Source organism: Festucalex cinctus, chromosome 3 (genome assembly GCF_051991245.1).
Source record: "Festucalex cinctus isolate MCC-2025b chromosome 3, RoL_Fcin_1.0, whole genome shotgun sequence".
In the NCBI taxonomy this organism is placed as follows: Eukaryota; Metazoa; Chordata; class Actinopteri; order Syngnathiformes; family Syngnathidae; genus Festucalex; species Festucalex cinctus.
The window spans coordinates 28608214-28626955 of NC_135413.1; the positions used below are offsets into that span (position 1 = coordinate 28608214).

Consider the following 18742-nt stretch of genomic DNA (forward strand, 5'->3'; position numbering starts at 1 on the left):
AAAATTTAATTAAACATTTATTTTTTTAATGTAATATTTTTGCTGAGATGACCTCATTTAAATTATTATAAGAAATATAATTTCCTTTGTTCTGTTTTAGTCCAGTGAAAACTTTGTTTTGCAGCTCTTTTTCCTCCTAATAATATAATTATAGATCATATTATCACTTTGTTCTTTCAAAATTGTGACAATAACTCACTTTGAGCTTACTGCCCCAATGTGAATTTTAAAAAAACTTGCTAAAAAGTATTTAAAACTGTTCAAATGCGACACAATGACATCATCTGGCACTATGTTATTTATGATCTCATAAATGAAAAATATGTGAAACTAAATCTTTCCCCGTCTTATTTACTTGCAAGCCCTTCAAATCGTGGCGACATTTCCTTCTGCTACTGATGGCGTGTGACATTTTGTGATGATGATATTTTTTTGGGGCTGTCTGTCAGGCCGAAATCAATGTTAATGACATTTTCTTACGCGTTTGCGCTGCATTTGAGCCTTTAATATAATCGCCACTCACGTCCCCCGCGAGAGCCGAGCGTTAACAGTCGATAGTGGCGTGACGCTATTTTCCATATGCGTTAAAGGACAAGTGTTGCGTGCGCTCAGCACCGTGTCGCTAATCAATAGCGGCCGATCAATAAGGCGACGCGAGGGGGAAAAATAAAAAATAAACAAAAATAAGCACGTTAACGGTGTCTGTGAATCTTGAGTTTGCCGTTTCCCAGAATGCAACTGACCGGTCCTCTTGAGGTGGAACCAGACGTCTCGCAGGCTCCACACCATGTGCTTGAGCTGCAGCTGGAAGGAGAAGAGCCGGTTGTACTTGTTCATGCAGCTGTCGGTGATGATGATGTTGAGCGGCCAGTCCACCTGGGGGCGCCAACGCACACAAAGGCGCCAATTTTTCGTGCGGAAAAAGCTGACTTTGGAATCCCTTCCACAATGACCACAATGTAAAAAAAAAATAATAATAATCTGAAATCATCATCATCATCCCAATTTAAATGAAGACAAATGCCACAGTAAATATGATTTAAAAAAAAAAAGAAAGAAAAAAAAAGATTAAAAATAAATATTTCAATACATAGATATATTTTTTTGTTTTTTATTTCGAGGGGTTTCACTCATTATATATTGGATTATTTACTTACTAGGAAAAGAAAAAATCATGTAAAAAGTATAAAAAATGTTTTTTTTGTTCGTACTTATGTTTATACAGTGTTTATGCTTTGTATTAAATATTTAAATATTTATAAAAATGTGTAAAAAAATTATATATATATATATATTTTTGTTCTGTTAGTTTTTATTAGTTTTAGTTATTTAATAAATGCTTATTTTTGGTTTACTTTTAGTTAGTTTTATTATTAGTTTCAGTTTTTGAAAATGTGTATTACATGTGTGCAATAATAAAAAAATAAAAAAATAAAAACATGGGAGTGACGTCATCTTTTGGTGCTTTGCTATTGACTGCTAGATCAACTCTGCGGGACACACTTTGAAATGTCCTTATTCCGGTTAATATTAAAATAAATCTACTTAAAATCACATTTAAAATCCTCTCCAAAGGCTCATGCATGAAATTAATTACCATAGACTAAAACAAATGACATTTTTGCTGTAGATACAGTTAGTTTTAGTTAGTTTTGTAAACATTAAATGTAGTTTCAGTTAGTTTTCTTTCTTTCTTTTTTTTTTTTTTTTTAAGAATTTTCATTTTAATTTTATTGTTTTTTTATTTGAGTTTTTTTTTTGTTTAAAGTTATTTTAGTTAACTAAAATAACCTTGATATATATATATATATATATATCTCACAATAAATTTCTGTCTGACCTTGTAGCGCAGCTCGAGGCAGTTGAGGGAGTCGGGCGCGTGCGGGTGGAAGGTGTCGGGCAGGAAGCGCAGCGCGAAGGTGAAGTTGGCGGCGAGCGGCGTGTCGCCGTGCAGGCTGTACTGCAGCGCCTTGCTGAGGATGGAGTTGAGCACCAGAGGTGTCAGCAGCTCGCCGGGCGTCTGCCCGCTCACCAGCTGGGAGGGCACAGCAGCAACTTTATTTGCTTGAAACGCGTTTAACAAACGTCAATTGCGTTTTTATTAACAGCGGGGAGTACCGCTTGGAACGTAATCAGGACCATGATCATTTGCTCATCATTTTTTGCAAAAATATCAAATGTTTCTTCCCTTTACTTTTTATGAAAAAAATGTATTTCTGATAGTTATAAAAGCATTTGAGCTATTGTGTGGCTTTTTGGATGAATGAGATGTTTTTTTGTTTTTTGTTTTTTGCTTGCTCAAAAACGATACAAAAAAAAAAAAGTCAATCAATCAATTGATGGAAATGGGCGTGTTTTTTAGTGCCAGACATTTTCAGACCTGAAAACAAAACAAAACAAAACATATTTGAATATGAATATGTCTCATTAAGTGAGATATCCTTTTCAGCTTTTCTTTAAAAAAAAAAAAAATTATTCCTAAGATCAAGACTTCTCAGAAATGAACTTTTCCTCTCCTGTTTGTTTTATATACCGTATATATTTTTCATTTTTAATATATATTTCACTGAATTTTTATTTTATTTGTTTTACTTTTTCGTATTTATATTTTGCACATAATATTAAGCATTTGTTTTTTCATCATTTTTTTTCTTAATTATGGATTTTTTTCTTGTAACAAAAAAAACAACAACTCATTTTTATTGTGATATAGTTCTTTCTTTTTTTTTTTTAAATATAAATAAATAGATTTTTTTTCTTCCCATGGTATATCAACTTACTGGTAAAACTTAAAATAAAAATAAAAATATTTCAGTTTACTTCATTTTTCATAAAATCATGTTTGCTTGCAACATTATGGTTTTATTATTGTTTTACAACATTTTTTGAGCATTGTGAATTTTACTGGTATTATGAATTTACCCTTGTAAAATTGGGACTTTTCTTTGCAATTATTATTTTTTTTGCTCTTCATTCTCATAAAATTGTCACTTTTCTTGTCATATTATGATTTCATTGCTATAACAATGACATTTTTCTTGTTTAATTGCAATATGACATGAATATGAATACGACAGTGATAAAAAATTACATTAAAATAGAAATAATATTTGCAATGAACAGGATTGTTTTACTTGACTTGGATTCATGTATTTATGAATTAAAATCCAAATAAATCGAAGTAAAAACAATGTTGATGTTCATAATTCCGCATATATGCCAGCCAGGAAATCTCCATCCACGTGTGCCGGGTGAGCGTGCGACGCACGACTGAGCGGGCCTCACCTTTTCAAAGAGCCGATCGCTGAGCAACTGCGCGAACTCGCCGTCCTCCATCAGCAGGAAGTGGCGCAGTGCCTCAAAGTGTCGCTCCACCCGCAACTCCACAAAGAAGTAGTCCACCACCGCCTTGTTCACCAGCGACACGCTGGGGCAAAAAGCACAAAATCACCTTTGCCGTTCGAACATCAGCAGGTGAAGGAGAAGAGGAGAAAAAAAAAAGAAAAAAAAAAGCTTGCGTTGGCCGGGAATCGAACCCGGGTCAACTGCTTGGAAGGCAGCTATGCTCACCACTATACCACCAACGCTGCGTGAAAAACAGATGTGGAATGTTTAGAAGAGGGAAACGTCTGCAACATTCCACAGTGGAATGTTTTCCTTTTGTGTCGTCGGCTTGAGACGGAGAAAATCTTCAGCATGACGTGGCAACTCCAAAAATCCAAAAGCCATGTTCACATTTTTGTTTTGTGTCTCAACTCAACGTGCTCACTCTGACTTGCAAGAGGGAGGGGGCGGGATGACGACACCACTGACGGTCCAACACTTTACTGCACTCCAGATCATTTGTTTCCACAGGGCGTTGGTGGTATAGTGGTGAGCATAGCTGCCTTCCAAGCAGTTGACCCGGGTTCGATTCCCGGCCAACGCAGACAAATCTTTTTTTTTTTTCTCTCTCTCAGTCAAGCTCATGTTTTCCACGTTCTTTTGCTTGTTGTGGTAGTGTGGAGAGGAAGAAGGGGGAGGAGCCATGTTTGCTTTTCTTGCTCGGGGCAGCAGAAACCCCAATTTTAATTTTTAAAGGTTCCAGAAGTGAAATAAGCAGAGTTCAAACCCCACTATTTTACTTTTTCTTTAGTTTTTAATTTTTATTTGTGTGCGCGTGTGGATAGACCAGGAAATTGAGGAAAAAAAAAAAAAGATTAATTGAAATTATTTAAATGTTACAAAAGTTCTATGGCAATTTATAAGTGTACAGTACATAAGCTCCGATGCACGATGTTTATGCAAAGGAGACCATACTTGAATTTATACATTTGTACCTTTTTTTGTTTTTTTTAAATTTAAAAGATAATTTATATATTTTTTTTTTGTCCAAAAGGAACTTTCATAATTAGGGTTTCAAATAGTTTTATTTTAAAGTAAAAAAAAATAATAATTATTATTATTATTATTTTTACATTTAAACATTTTCTTGTTTTGTACCCAAAAATATAAGACCGTTTGAATAATTACCAAAATAATCATGATTAATATTTTGTTAATACTCGAGCAACCCTAATCAATAGGTAATTGTCGACTTTTTAGGAGGTGCATCAGAAATCCTACCACAGCCAACGAATAGCGAGAATAGTTAAGTAGATGTTATAAATAGTGCAAAGTCAGTGCAAAGACGTTTAGAATAAAAAAATAAAATAAATAAATAAATAAATAAATAAATAAAATGGAATTGGAATGTGGCCTCGAGTTTAGCAAAATAAAAGTGTCAACGGCGAGACGTCGAAACGTCTTCTCACAATCGGGCATTTTTTTTGTTTTTGTTTTTGTTTTTTTGCTACTCACTGCGTGATGAGCGGCGCGGTGACCGAATGTTTGATGAGAACGGGCAGGGAGACCATCTCGCTGAGCTGCACGCACGTGGCGGCGTCGGCGGCGGCGTGGCGAAGGGCCGTCTCGGCGGGGAGGCCCCAGGGGCCCCGCGTCACGTGCTTGAGCAGGTGACACTCGGGGGACGACGCTGCCACCCAAAGATGAAAAGTCAAAATCGTCGTCAAGGTTTTTCCAAGTCCACATTTTGAACTTGAGGCTTCCAAAACGTAGCCCCGCCCACCAAACCTGACTGACCCATCAGACCGGAGCAGTCCTCATAGTGCTCCACTTGGTAGTGCGCAGACAAAGCCAGGAGATATTCTTGTTCCGACTTGTGTCTGGGGGACAAGTCCACCTGCCGCTCGAGCGTCTCGGTCTCCTCCTCGGCTGTTGACACACAAAAGTCAGATGAGCCAACATTTTTTGCTGTGGAACCTATCCCCAGCATTTCATAAAAAAAAAAAAAATAAAAAAAATCAACTATTAGCATTTGAAATGCCAAAAGATGTCACCAAAGTTGTGTCTAAAAGGAAAGTAGTACATTGATTGATTGTCAAGGAAGTAGTGTTCAGTATTTGCAGTACACAGCAGCCAAGCTCTGTAGCAAATCGAGAAAATCAACTTGACTTTCGTCGAAATGAAGCCCCTCAACTAATGCTGCATTCGAGGTAGGTGGGAAGTTGGACTTTTCTGATTCCAAAAAATGAATAAATAAATAAATACCCTGACTTCACAGACCGGTTTAAATCGACGTTACTCGACATTCAACAATTTTGAAACTGATAGAGACAAATACCATAAATGGCAAAATTTATACTATTAGAAACATATTTATCTGTTTTAGTTATTTTAAAAAAGTAACTGTACGTAACACATGATTTTTGACTGTAGTGTTAACCAGAAGATTTTTCGGAATCAGCCATCTTTTTGTTTGCATTTGCTTTGGACGTTTTGAGATTCCAAGTATGTCCGACTTCCCAACTTCCATGAATGCAGCAAAAGCTCTTTGGTACCAATATGTCAGCAAAAACCCCTGAGCCTCTAATAATAATAATAGTAATCTATAATTTGCATAATACACATGTACAATATATAAAATGATAATCAAATAATCTCTAATCGCTATATCTAAAAAAAAAACCCAAAGGCAGCCATTTTACACTGTCACCCCACAACACCAAACAAAAATGTCCCAAAAAAATGCCGTTGGCTGGCGACCAGTTCAGGGTGTACCCCGCCTACTGCCCACAACCAGCTGAGATAGGCTCCAGCACCCCCCGCAACCCTTGTGAGGAGTAAGCAGTTCAGAAAATGGATGGATGGATAGAAAATGGCGATTATTGAAATAATGATCTTGTTTCACTTTACTCGCTAATTTAATTATTCAGTATGAAATCTAAAAGCTTGTTTATTTAAAACACCAAGCTGATATATATTCACAGAAAGCATGACTTATTCTGTTGTTTGAATGGCAAATGGTAGAGTCATGCAGGATTATTGTGCCTACTGCCCACTAGTGGAAGAGCATTGAACTGTTCTGCCTGTCAACACGTCATTGGCGGAGATAGATGAACAAAGACAAAAACTGTTATAGAAAATGAATAGAAATAGGAAAATGTTCTTTGGCATCTTTAACAGCAGCGTTTCAATACCTTTCGCATCCTTGTCGCGATCCGCTTTCCCTTCCACCTCACATCCGGTTTCCGGCGAAGGACGTGACGCGTTCGCATGTTGACATCCTGCGACGGCGTCTTGTGGCGCCGCGCCCAACACCACGCAGCCCACCCCCAGAGCGGAGTCCGAGGAGTGTCCGTACCGACTGCCCGGCAGCGCGGCTGGAAGCGGGTTGCTCCGGGTGACGACGCAACCGCCGCCCAAACTGGAGTCCGAGACGTGGCTTTGCGGCAACGCCGCTGGGGCGGGCGCCGCCGCGCCGGACACCACGCAGCCGATCCCGAGGGTGGAATCGGAAGCGTGGCCGTGCTTACTCCACCGGGGTTTGCCTTCCGACACGTTGGAGACAAACTCGCCCACTTTGATGTTGGCGTCCGACGAGTGGCCGTGGACGCCGACGGGCGCGGGCGGCGGGGCGACGACCTCCGAGACGTTCGCTCCGATTTTGATGTGGGAGTCGGAGGCGTGACCGTGGAGGTTTCGCACGGGGAGCGCACCCACGAAGTCGGACACGTTCTCGCCTACTTTGATGTGAGCGTGCGAGGAGTGGCCGTGGACGTTCGGGGACGGGTGAGGCGATTCCACGTCGGAGACGTGCTCGCCGATCTTGATGTGAGAATCTGACGGGTGTGCCATCGGAGAGTTTGCCTTATTATAATTGGAGATTTTGTCTTGCGCCACAAGCAGAGAAGCGTCGCCTTTCGCGAGCTGCGTCGCGTCCTGAGAACGCAGCCTATTCGCTTCCTTCGAAACCTCCGGCGTGTACTGCCCGAGGGAGAAGCTGGACTTGGAAACGTGGCCAAAGGGGCTGGCCGCCGCGGGGAGGCCGTCGGGAACCCGAGGCACGTTCTCGCCCAGCGCGAAATGCGAAAAGGAAGGATGGTTGCGGACCACGTCGGGCTGCAGCAAGGCCGAGCCGCAAGCGGGCCCGAGCCGGATCGGCGCTTGCTGGCCGGCGATTCCTTCCAGCGGACTGAAGGGGGCGCTGAAGTCGTAGTCGATAAGTCGTGCTGTGGGACACGCCTCGGTCGCCATCGCCTGTGAGGACGACGGGTCCCCCTGCGTGGTGTCGACAGATTTTGCCGACTCGGGGAGAAAGTCGCCGGAGATGAAGGCGGCACGGTCCACTGTGTGAAACTCGTCTGATTCTTCGGGCTTCTCTGGTTTTGATTCTGGTTTTGATAACTGCTCGGAGGGGATTTCCTGTGAAGACAAAATCAAATTTAATTCAATAGTAATTTTGAGAGTTCGCATTTTCTCCCCGTGCCCGCGTGGGTCTTCTCCGGGTACTCTGGTCTCCTGCCACATTCCAAAGACGTGCATGATGCATGGCAGGTTAATTGGGTGCTCCAAATTGTCACTAGGTGTGCTTGTGTTGATGGCCATTCATCTCCGTGTGCCCTGCAATTGGCTGGCAGTGGCAACCAGTTCAGGTTGCCACTGCCCGAAGCCAGCTGGGATAGGCTCCAGCACCCCCGCAACCCTTGTGAGGACCAAGCGGTTAAGAAGATGGATGGATGGATGGAAATTTTGAGTTTTCCTGCACTCTAGTCCTCATATAGTTACTTTCAATAGTGTGTCAAGTGAAAAGGAGGCAAGCATTTTTTTGTATTTTTATATTAACTCATTTGCTCCCAAAAACATATAAAAACGTTCTATTTTAAATCTTGCCATGCTCCCAAAGACGTATTTATACGTTGTTTTATCTTTTTCTATGCTAGAACACACAGAAGGCTTTGATGGAGCCTCTGAACTGAAGAGAATGCTTGAAGCAATGGTAGTTACTACAAAAACGGCAATATAGGTATAAGCAATCAATAAAGGCCATGTTGCAAAATTGCTCTTTTCCCCACTGTTTTAAACAGATTTGGGAATAATGATGAAACTTATCTATATTCTAATGCTGATTGCTGCAAAACAGATAGAAATATACTTTTTTCATGATGAAAGAAGAACAAATATTTCAAAATTTATATCACATTAATAACATAAGTAGGATTTTTTTTAAATAAATTTGCATATTGTGGGAAACATCTTATTTCAGTAGTTAAATAAAACTAAAAAACAAAATCAATATAGATTGAGGTCAGATTTCATCATGATTTTGTTGTATTTTTTTTTTTTTTCCACAATTTTGTTGATTGTGGCTTACAACTAAAATTTATCAGCTCAAAAATTTGAATATGAGATGAGAAACAATTACATAGGAAGGAATGCATTGAATGATTCTATGTACAGGTAATACCAGCCTCACTTTTTGAATTGAAGTTGTGAAATTAATTACCTATATTCTAATTTAATGAGATACACGTGGACTGATTTTTTTTCAAAGACTGTTTCTCAAAAATAAACGATTAAAAAAATAATAATAATAAAAAAAAAACTTTTTTTTTTCTCAAAGACTGTTTCCCACAAATAAATGATAAAAATAAAATAAAATAAAATAAATAAAAAACGTTTTTTCTCAAAGACTGTTTCCCACAAATAAATGATTAAAAAAAAAAAAAAAAAAGAACAGCACTTTCTTTTTAACTCAAAAACTCCAAATTATACAGCTTTACAGATGCCATGTGTGCTGGCATGGATTGTCACAAGGTGCTGACAGTCATTAAGTCATCCAATTTTTTTCTGCATTTATCCTCATTCGGGTCGCGGATAAAACGAGAGGCGGTTACAGACTGTCAGTCATAGTAAAGGAAATCTAAAACAAGTCCTGAAGTCGCTTAGTAGCGATAAAGACAGTAAATGTTGTCATACCAATGCTAGCGGGAGCTGAAGTGGTGAAGCTGGAGGTCTCTCCTGGCCCAAAGGATACTTCTCCAATGTGGCCTGGTGAAGAAGTCACATGACTTTCAGTGACTCAACTGAATCCTCGCGCTCGACATTTAACGACCTCCCGCAACACACCTGCAACTGCCGTCGCTCGCGCGCGAAGAAGTCGGATCGCGCCTCGTCGAGTCTCGTCCTCTGCGCCCTCCACAAGGCTCGACGCTCCTTACGAGCCGCCTCTCCCGACAGGTGGCTGTACTGGGCGATCAGCTCCTTCCTGAATTTGGGAGGAGGAAAAGGGTTCAATAACTCATCGACTCCCAGCCATTTTCATTTAAGAAACCCCCCCTTTGACAGATTTTGCAAGACCCACAGAATATTGTGTTCTATTGTTATAAAAACATGGAACCTACTAAAAGAAAGATTATAGTCTCTTCTTTCATCAGGAAGAAAAAGTACATTTGTATGTATTTGTAAGTTTCATCAATATTCACATTCCTGGTGAAAACAATGACAAACAGCTTGTTGCAACATGGCCCTGGCTGATCTCTTATACTCTGCTGCCACCTGCTGGCTGTGTTTTAAATGGCTTCAAGCCACCTCTTCATGTCAGAAGCTGTATCAAAGCCTTCTGTATGCTCTTGCATTAAAAACACAAACAAACGTGTAAACACGTTTTTGGGAGTGAATGACAAAGTATTAAAAACGTTTTTACACGTTTTTGGGCTTGAATGAGTTAAGCAGAGGGAGTGGAAATGAACAAGAATTTATGGCGATCACGTAGCACAAGGACGTGAAAATGTCTCAACCTTGGCTAAGGTCAATGGTCAAACGGACTTTTTGAAAAAGTCAGAAAGCGGTTTTAGTCGTCAATCGGGTTACCGATCAGTCATCAATAAGCAGCCCGACCTGGCTCTCTGCTCCAGTTGCTCCTCAAGCGCTTGAAGTCTCTTCTCTCGGTCGCGCAGTTCTCGGGCGAAGCTGAAGTCGTCTTCCTCTTGCTTCTTCTTGGCCACGCTGCGCCACTGTGACAACACAGGAAAATGTAAATGTACGGTCGAATCAATAAGACAGAAAATGTTCTGTTGGCTATGGTACAGTTTGGAAGTCGAAATCCTACTAAACAGTTTTGTGTTTCAGGGTGCATCGTGTGCATGTACATGACGAATTGAATGTTAATTAAAAAAAAAGAAAAAGAAAAAAAGTGATGAGGAAAAATGGGATCAGCAGGTAAAAAGACTTCGGAGAACCGTGATTGGCCATAAAATAGTGATTGGTGCATCGCTAGTTTAAAATCCAGTAGTGTCCAAAGTACGGGCCAAGGGGACATTTGTGGCCCCCTCAAATTTTTTTTTTTTTTTTAATTTGACTTTTAATTTTTATTTATTTTTACATATAAATGTGACCCACATCTTAAGTTAATGAGGAAAAACACAGGACATGATTCTTAAAATAAACGTAACAAATGTTTACTGTTGCAGGATATCACACTTTTTATTTCTAATTATTTTTGATATGAGTGATATACCACCTTTAAGCCAAGAGCACCATCTAGTGGTGTAAAAAAGATCACAAGTGGCTCACGAAACTTCATTTTAACCATCACTGCCTTCGACATACTGGATTGGTTTTAGCATGTTCCATAACATTCCAAGTGGCCCTTCATTTTATTTTCATTTTTCCGTTAGTGGCAAAAGTTTTGACGACCCCCCGACTGTTGAAACTATTCTCACATCAACCTTTTTCCCAGAGTTGCTATCGGTACCTCCTGCTCCTGTTCCAGGTGCTGCTTCAGCTCCTGTAAGCGCTCCCTCTTCCTGGCCGCCTCCGCCAGACGCTGCGACACCTGGCGCCCTGCAGGGGAGATGAAGCAGGATCGCCGTGAGCTGCTTGGGCCTCCGCTCACCAAACGCGCGCCAAGGAGGCTCCCTCCCGCAACGCGCGCACATCAAAAGACGTTGCCATCTGTGCCTCAAACAAACACGGATACATGACGGCGCCAAGGCGCGTAGAAAGGGAACGGGGCCAGCCAACTTTGCCTGGCATCTTCTCAGGTGCTTAAATGACGTTTGTTTAAAAAAAAAAAAAAAATCATGCGAGCGGTGATTAGGTTTTCAGTGCTGGAAACCGGTTCAAAAAGATTCCTCAGTGCAATTAGCCTCACACTCTTAACAGCCACCCGTCAACATGGCCGACGCCGGTTCCAAACACGGAGACGAGCTGTTTGGACAAAGCTACTATCAACGGGGGCAAAGGGGACGGAGGCTGTATATCAAAACGCCGCATGCCGTGTGTGCGTGTTTGTCCAACACTAACCACGAATGCTCTCCAGGGTTTTGGCTGCCGACGCTCTGACCTGATTGATCAGCTCCTGGCGCGCCTCCTCAGCTCGCTGGGCCTGCAACCATAAAAAGCCATCACGCTTAAACAAGACGTGTTTGCGCGCACCCTTTGCGCAAAGCGTGACAAAACGCAACAAAACACGTTGAGGGAGCCTTACGGAGAAAAAGTGGAGTGCAACCTGAAAATGAATGATATAAAATGACCCAGATTAGTAGTTAGTTTAGTTTGAAGTTTATTTTAAACTTGTAGTCATACTATAAAAAAAAAACAATCTACAATATAAACATTCAATCCTACCCCTAGCTTCACATAAGTATAACATGTAACATGAATAAATAATCAAAAATTGCAGACCAAAATCCATATATATAGTGTTCCCTTGTTTATTGCGGGTGTTACGTTCCAAAAACTACCCGCCATAATGGAAATCCACGTTAATTATTAAAAAATAAATAAATAAATAAATAAATAAAATAAAAAATAAAATCTTGTTATATGTTTTTTTTTTTGGTATGATTTTTTACTTTATAAATGTTTTTTCATTCATCATGTTTTTTTTTTTTTCATTTTGGTATGATTTTTGGGTTGATTATGAATGCTTTTTCATTTATCATTTGTGTTTTTTTTTCATTTACAGTCATTTTTTTTTCCATTAAAAGTATGTTGTTTTTTTTAATTTAATTTACTTATTACTGTATACAGCACAGTATATATATTTTTCCATTTGTTTTTTTTTTTGTTTTGGTATGATTTTTACTTTATGATAAATGTTTTTTCATTCATGTTATTTTTTTTATTTACATTATTTTTTTCCATTAAAAGTTTATTTGTTTTTTTAAATTTATTTATTACAGTATACAGCACATTACATATTTTTTCCATTTATTATATATGTTTTTGTCATTTTGGTATGATTTTTAGTTTATTATGAATGCTTTTTCATTCATCAATTATGTTTTTTTCCATTTACAGTCATTTTTTTCCATTAAAAGTATGTTGTTGTTTTTTTTAAATTTTACTTGTTATACACCACTGTGTATATTTTATTTCTCTGGAATGGAACGTCGTGGAACGACGGGACAGACAGCGTTGGAAAGGTCTCGTTGAGATGAATACGTATGTCCGCGGTCAGACGTAGGGTTCCAGAGATACGGCCGCACAAAGACCACAAAAATAAACAAGCCAAAAAGCATGTTGTTTATTTAAAAAAAAAAAAAAAAAAGTATGCTGGTAGTGTGCCTCCCCAAAATAAATCTACACATCACACACAAACTTTGTACATAAATATAGAAAAATATATCTTAAAAGTTACACAAAAATATGACATTGATGTAGCACCAGCCCCAGAATATCCCAAGGAAATCAATAAAGTATTTACCAGTCCAGAGTGGTTGTCATTAAAAGTTTAAATTAAATTCAAAAAGTTTAAAGTTTATATATATATATAAAAAAAAAAAAGACCTTACCTGCACCTCCCGGCTGACGGCGCTGTGCTTGGCGATCCTCTCCATGCGGCCGCGGTAGACGGCGCAGTCCCTCTCGATGCCCTCCACCTCCTGCAGGGAGAAGGTGACGGCGATGCGCGGCACGGGGAGCTCTGACAAGCAGATGTAGTGCTGCGGGGACGACGGGAACAGACACCTTATTAGACGCTACATACTGCAACAGTTCCCCTTTAACGCCACGTATTGTTTAATTCTATAATCCTTCACTGTGGGATTTCATTTTAATAACGTTGGCTGTCATGATGCAAGGCAATGTGATAGCAAAGTGGGTAAAAGCAATTTCATTTCGCTCTGTTAACTGCTCCACGGTTGGAGTTTGCAATGGTACACGACTGCACTGCATCATACTGGGAGTAGATTCTAATACAGTGGTGCTTTAATTTGTCCCGTGACCACAGTCATAACTGGAAAAAAAAAAAAGTCTCCTCTAAAATCGCCTTTCCCCATTTAAATGAATGCAAGTGCCATTCATTTAACTCCTGCTGTTTGCTTTGGCCACCAGGGGGGAGTATGATACAAACATACAGTACAGCAAAATTGTTTCTCAACTGACTCAGTAAACTGCGGTAACATTAGTCGTTTCGTTTTTAAACAGAGGTTGTTTAGTTTAGTAGTGTCTACACAGCTACCATTTGAGTTAAAATATCCGTTGCTGAGGGGGTTACAACACCATCACATCGATGCTATTACTAGTTAGCCTTTCTATGGTGTTCTGCAATGTGTGTTAGCATTAAGCTAGCAGACTTTCATAAGGAAAGTTATGTGGTTGTTTTTGATACGCAATATCATTCGATTCGTTTTATGCTTAGTTTGACAATAAACTTTAACCGTGCGCTGTAAACAACAACGTGAAGCTTACATTTTGAAGAATTGTTGACGATTGGCCAGGGTTGATGCTAAAGTGGGCCTAAACTAGGTGATACGATGAACAATTCCGAACATCCGGGCATTTATGACATTTCCGCAATGCAACATACCTAAAGTGAAAACAAGGCGTATGATATCGTGTTGCTTTTTGCCTGTGACTAGCATACAATCCAGGCAGGTTGTTGTGGTTATCAAACGACATGTCATCACATTTTGAAATCAAAATAAACTTGTCAATGAGTGGACCGCCATTTTGATTTATGACGTAATCTCGTGTCTTACGTTTGTGCTCACAAAAAAAAAAAAAAAAAAAAAAAAAAAAAAAAAAAAAACCCAAGTAAAAGCAAACCATATTTTTAAAATGGCTTGAGTGCTGGCTGTTATCTCAACAAACTCATAAACCAGTGTAAGATTACCGGTCGGCCTCTTATGCACTCCTAATTAGATAGCTGACTTGAGCTAGTGAATGTGACCTTCTCTCTCTAGCTCCTGTAAAATGAAAAATATCGCAGTACACATACCCACTTCAATGTACAACCACAATAAGAAAGAATCTTGTTAGACTGCAGGTGCACCTAATGTTGTGGTCACTGATGAAGCCACCTGACGACGTTCCGACGGAGGGTAACATTATTGTGTACATATATGGAGTCAAGATGGAAAAAGTGGTCTGAGACAAAGAGCAGAGCAGGGCGCTGCAATCCGTCACACTCAAGTCTCAGCACGTCCAGACGATGCATCATCACGGGGATGTTAGTGTATTGATAAGGATTTGAAAGAGACAGCGAGTGTCCCTGTTCTGTCTCAATATTGATTTGTCGTCCCTTGCAGGCGGCGGCCTTTGTTTTTTTTCCCCCTAAATGGACGACAGCGACGTGAACAGCAGAAATAATAATGTAACAGGCTTTGAAATATAACAAACACATGAAATATGGTCGGGTTATGTCAAAGCTGATGACGTTTTTATGCCTAATGTCATAAAAATACAGCACACGCGCTGAAGAGGTCATACATTTTGAAATTTGATGAGACGTTCAAGAAAAATATGCCGACAGAGTTCAGCTCAATGAGCATCTTAAACATTAATTCCACATTGCTTTAGTTTGTCTTTTTTTTTTTTTTGTACCAATGAGGGCAAAGAGGGACAATTGAAAACCGTAGAACAGGAAATGTAAAGAGGTCTCACACTTCTCTCATGTTGAATATGAGGTGAAAACGACATAAGCCATTTCAGAATAGCTCAATAATTAAAGGGATGCTTCACTTATTTAGCCAATTATAGCAATAAAAAGTTAATTACAGATTTTGTCTATAATTAATTTAATACTTTCATTATTTTTCACGTACAATTAGGACCTTTAAAAACCTGTTTTCTACGTTTGGTCATGTGACATTCACACGCTGAGCTGTGATTGGTTACTTGAGCACTTGTGATGTCATTTTCAGTTGACAGCAAGCTGCAAAATGTCTTTTGTAGGTTGCTCCCCCGCCTGGGAGACCCATGTAGCTTACATGAAGTAAGCTTGTGTGAATGGGTGATTTCAAAACAAAAAAATGTGTTTTGTACTAATTGTACATGAAAAATAATTAAAATATAAAATTTATTATAGGCAAAATATTAATGTTTGACTGCCAAAAATAGCTAAATAAGTAAAGTATCCCTTTAAGGAAGCAACACATACAAAAAAAAAAAAAAAAAAAAAAGGTCCCAGTTCAGTCATAGGAAAAAAAAAAAAAAAGTTTGCATTGAATTTCCCCTTTCATAAGTACCGGTAAATAATAAAAATAAATACCTACAATACAAACAAATTGATGGTTTTTCGGCAATTACTATGGTGCTTTATCATATTTGATTCCTATCTAATTACTTGAAATATGTGTTTTGTTGTCGGTTCTTTTGTACTGAAAAAGATGGTGTGAGCTAATTTGTAATTTACTGTTATACAATAGTTTGAGTTTAATGGATCAAAAGTATAGAAATACAAAGACAAAACATTTTTCATAATGTACTGTATGCTGCTGTCTTCTTTTATTAAAACCAAGTGCGACAACGTTGAACGTGCTGAAACGAGTTTTCCCACTTGAAATACAGTTTTTAAAAAGTTCAAGGATTGCTGCTGCAGTAAACTCATTCAATGTCAGGGATATTTTTTTTTTTTCACGTCTTTTAAGAATACAGACATTTAATAAGAGTCGTATTTATAAAATTTTATTTATTTTTTATTTAAAAGGTAAGCTAAAGAAGGGTCTCAAAATGTCTGGCCCTGAAATTAATAAGCGCGTGTGAGACGACATGTTCTCATGATTTTCTATGTGTTGTAAACTGAAAGACAAAAGTCGGAGGAGAAGAATGAGGAGCGGCGAACCTGAGGGCAGCATATTTTCAGGAGGTTGATGGTCTTGCCGCACACGTACACGTCGTTGGCGATGTGCCTCAGGAAAACGGGCACGCACTCCTCCACGTCTTTCGAGATCAAAGTGTAACCTTGGACCCAGAAGTGTTTGTCTGCAGGGCATAAAACAAATACACACAAAATGTGAATCAAAACTTCTAACCTGCATAACTCGTATGATTACTTGGACTCGTGTTTTGCGACCCGCTTCGTTAGCGCCGTCAATCCGGAGCTAAACGCACGTTAAGGCGCATTTTACAGCCAAAGAGATCTTTTAAGTCCACCGCCGAATGAAAACAAGTGGCGAGGGCGCCCTCCAGACAAGCGGGGAGCGCCGACGGGTGCACGGGGTTCAAGTGCGCAGAGTTGATGAGGTGTGGAAGCCGACGAGCAAATTAACCTCTTAGCCAGACAAAGCAACCGCCGTGGCGTGACCTTGAAACGGGAGCGCTTGCGTGACAAACTGCATTTGGTCAGGCAACGGTGGGTAGCGTGCGCGCGGCCGGCTTTATGGATCCATGTTCAAAAGGCGATAATTGCAGTGGGCTGGAAATGTCACCTTTGTACTCGAACAAAGAAAATAGATGATCAACGTAATTCTTCTCGTACAATTAAGAAAGGCGCTACTTCATATGAGGCAACTACACAGTGAATATTTTGGAATACTTTAAAAGGATAGGGGTGGGAACCTCACGATACGATACGATACGATACGATATGATACAAGGCTCACGATAAGGATTATCTCACGATATGACGATACCACGATTATTGATATATTGGTCAGGTCACAAATCCACGATAATCTAGGATAAAACTAATCATCAAATAATAATCTAAATAAATAAAAATAAAATAAACGAATAATCAATACATAATAAAAAAAATCTAAAATAAATTTTATATATATATATATATATATATATATATATATATATATATATATATACACACACACACACAAATACATACACATACATTCTGCAAAATATATATATAAAAAAAAAATATATCGATATCGCAATATTGGCCCATGCGATATGCGTATCGCAAAGCCATGCAATAAGTTTTATATGGAATTTTACTTTTTTTTAATCTAAATTTGACCAGTCGGCCGCTAACTAAAATGTGCACCGCCATCCAATAGCTGAACATTATCGAGAGATAATGACAATTAATCAACTAAGAAGATAATGAGTTTGTTTAATTTGCTGCATGAAAAATGTAATTCTTTCATTAGGCAATAAAAATTTCGTTTCTTTAGGTTCATGTTAAATATTGCAATAATATCGATATCGCTATATTCAGCAACTATATCGCATTATATTAAGAAAAACTACGTTGATGAGTTTTCTTTGCCTGAAGACTTGCGTCCATTTTCCCGCCACTCTTACGAGGCGCTCCCTCTAGTGGCCCGCCAAGTAATTGCTCAATAACAATGGAGCCGTTATAGTGGCTGAATATTAACTACAAATATCGCAATACTTGCGTAGACGTATCGAGAATTTATCGGGGGACAAAGTATCACGATTTATCTCGATATCGATATATCGTCACACCCCCTATTAAAGGGAACACAATGGAAATTTGTACTGTATACTCGATACTAAATAGTTGCTAAACCTATCAAGTGTAAAATCAAATAACCAAGTACAGTAAATTATTACCTGTCTACTGTTGAAAATGCATCTGAATGAGCCGTTCTACTGTTCAGCACACAATTAAAAGACTTGGTATTACCCTACAAAAACAGTGATTGGTTGTGATTCTAGTAGTTCACATTTCACCAGGAGAGCGAGCCAAAGCACATGTAGAAAAAGATATCCTGTACAAAATTGTTGTGAGCAGAAATATGCCACCAAAACACGGCTGGCTTTTGTTTTGACTCATGCTTCTGCTTACTGCTGATTACCGTCCAATAACTCGATGCAATCCTTCACGGGCACAAGGACAAATCCAGCAGGGCAATAAAAGAACATAATGAAATCATTCTTCTTCCGCAGGAGAATACATCTCGCAGGATTTCTCAGTTTGAGAAGCGGCTTTTTGAATCAAATGAAAGCGGGACGATAATTGAGAGAGTGCGTGTCACCTCCAGCTTTATGCTATCCATTATTTGGGTAATCGATTAGCAAAGCAAAGCTTTCAAAGCATTGATTAGTCGGCTAATATGAAAGAGCAATTGTGAAGGGGAGGAAATTTGGAACAATTTTGGCAACAAGAGAAACTGATGGTGAACATCTTTGCGACCTTGAACGAACCCTGACAACAACAAAAAAATCAAAATCTTTTAATCAATTACGCGATTGCTTGGTGAAGTTGTCG

General features: G+C 39.1%; 1 protein-coding gene and 2 non-coding genes across 4 annotated transcripts in view; 1 reads left to right on the forward strand and 2 right to left on the reverse strand.

Annotated features, from left to right (window-relative positions):
- tubgcp6 (tubulin gamma complex component 6) overlaps positions 1-18742 on the reverse strand; it is a 31616-nt gene that overhangs the window by 1701 nt on the left and 11173 nt on the right. Inside the window, exons 11-23 of one of the 2 annotated variants that reach the window (XM_077517376.1) lie at positions 16391-16530; positions 13119-13268; positions 11626-11707; positions 11075-11163; positions 10219-10334; positions 9448-9586; positions 9298-9369; positions 6519-7743; positions 5122-5253; positions 4840-5014; positions 3286-3427; positions 1841-2035; positions 744-804 (exon numbers count right to left, since the gene is read on the reverse strand). In XM_077517376.1, the coding sequence (XP_077373502.1) occupies positions 744-804; positions 1841-2035; positions 3286-3427; positions 4840-5014; positions 5122-5253; positions 6519-7743; positions 9298-9369; positions 9448-9586; positions 10219-10334; positions 11075-11163; positions 11626-11707; positions 13119-13268; positions 16391-16530 (2718 nt within the window). Of the gene's footprint in view, positions 1-743; positions 877-1840; positions 2036-3285; positions 3428-4839; positions 5015-5121; positions 5254-6518; positions 7744-9297; positions 9370-9447; positions 9587-10218; positions 10335-11074; positions 11164-11625; positions 11708-13118; positions 13269-16390; positions 16531-18742 lie in introns of both variants that reach the window. The other variant, XM_077517375.1, reaches the window with a different exon arrangement.
- trnag-ucc (transfer RNA glycine (anticodon UCC)) lies at positions 3516-3587 on the reverse strand. The gene has a single exon. It is a non-coding gene; the product is annotated as a tRNA-Gly (tRNA).
- trnag-ucc (transfer RNA glycine (anticodon UCC)) lies at positions 3857-3928 on the forward strand. Its single transcript has one exon. It is a non-coding gene; the product is annotated as a tRNA-Gly (tRNA).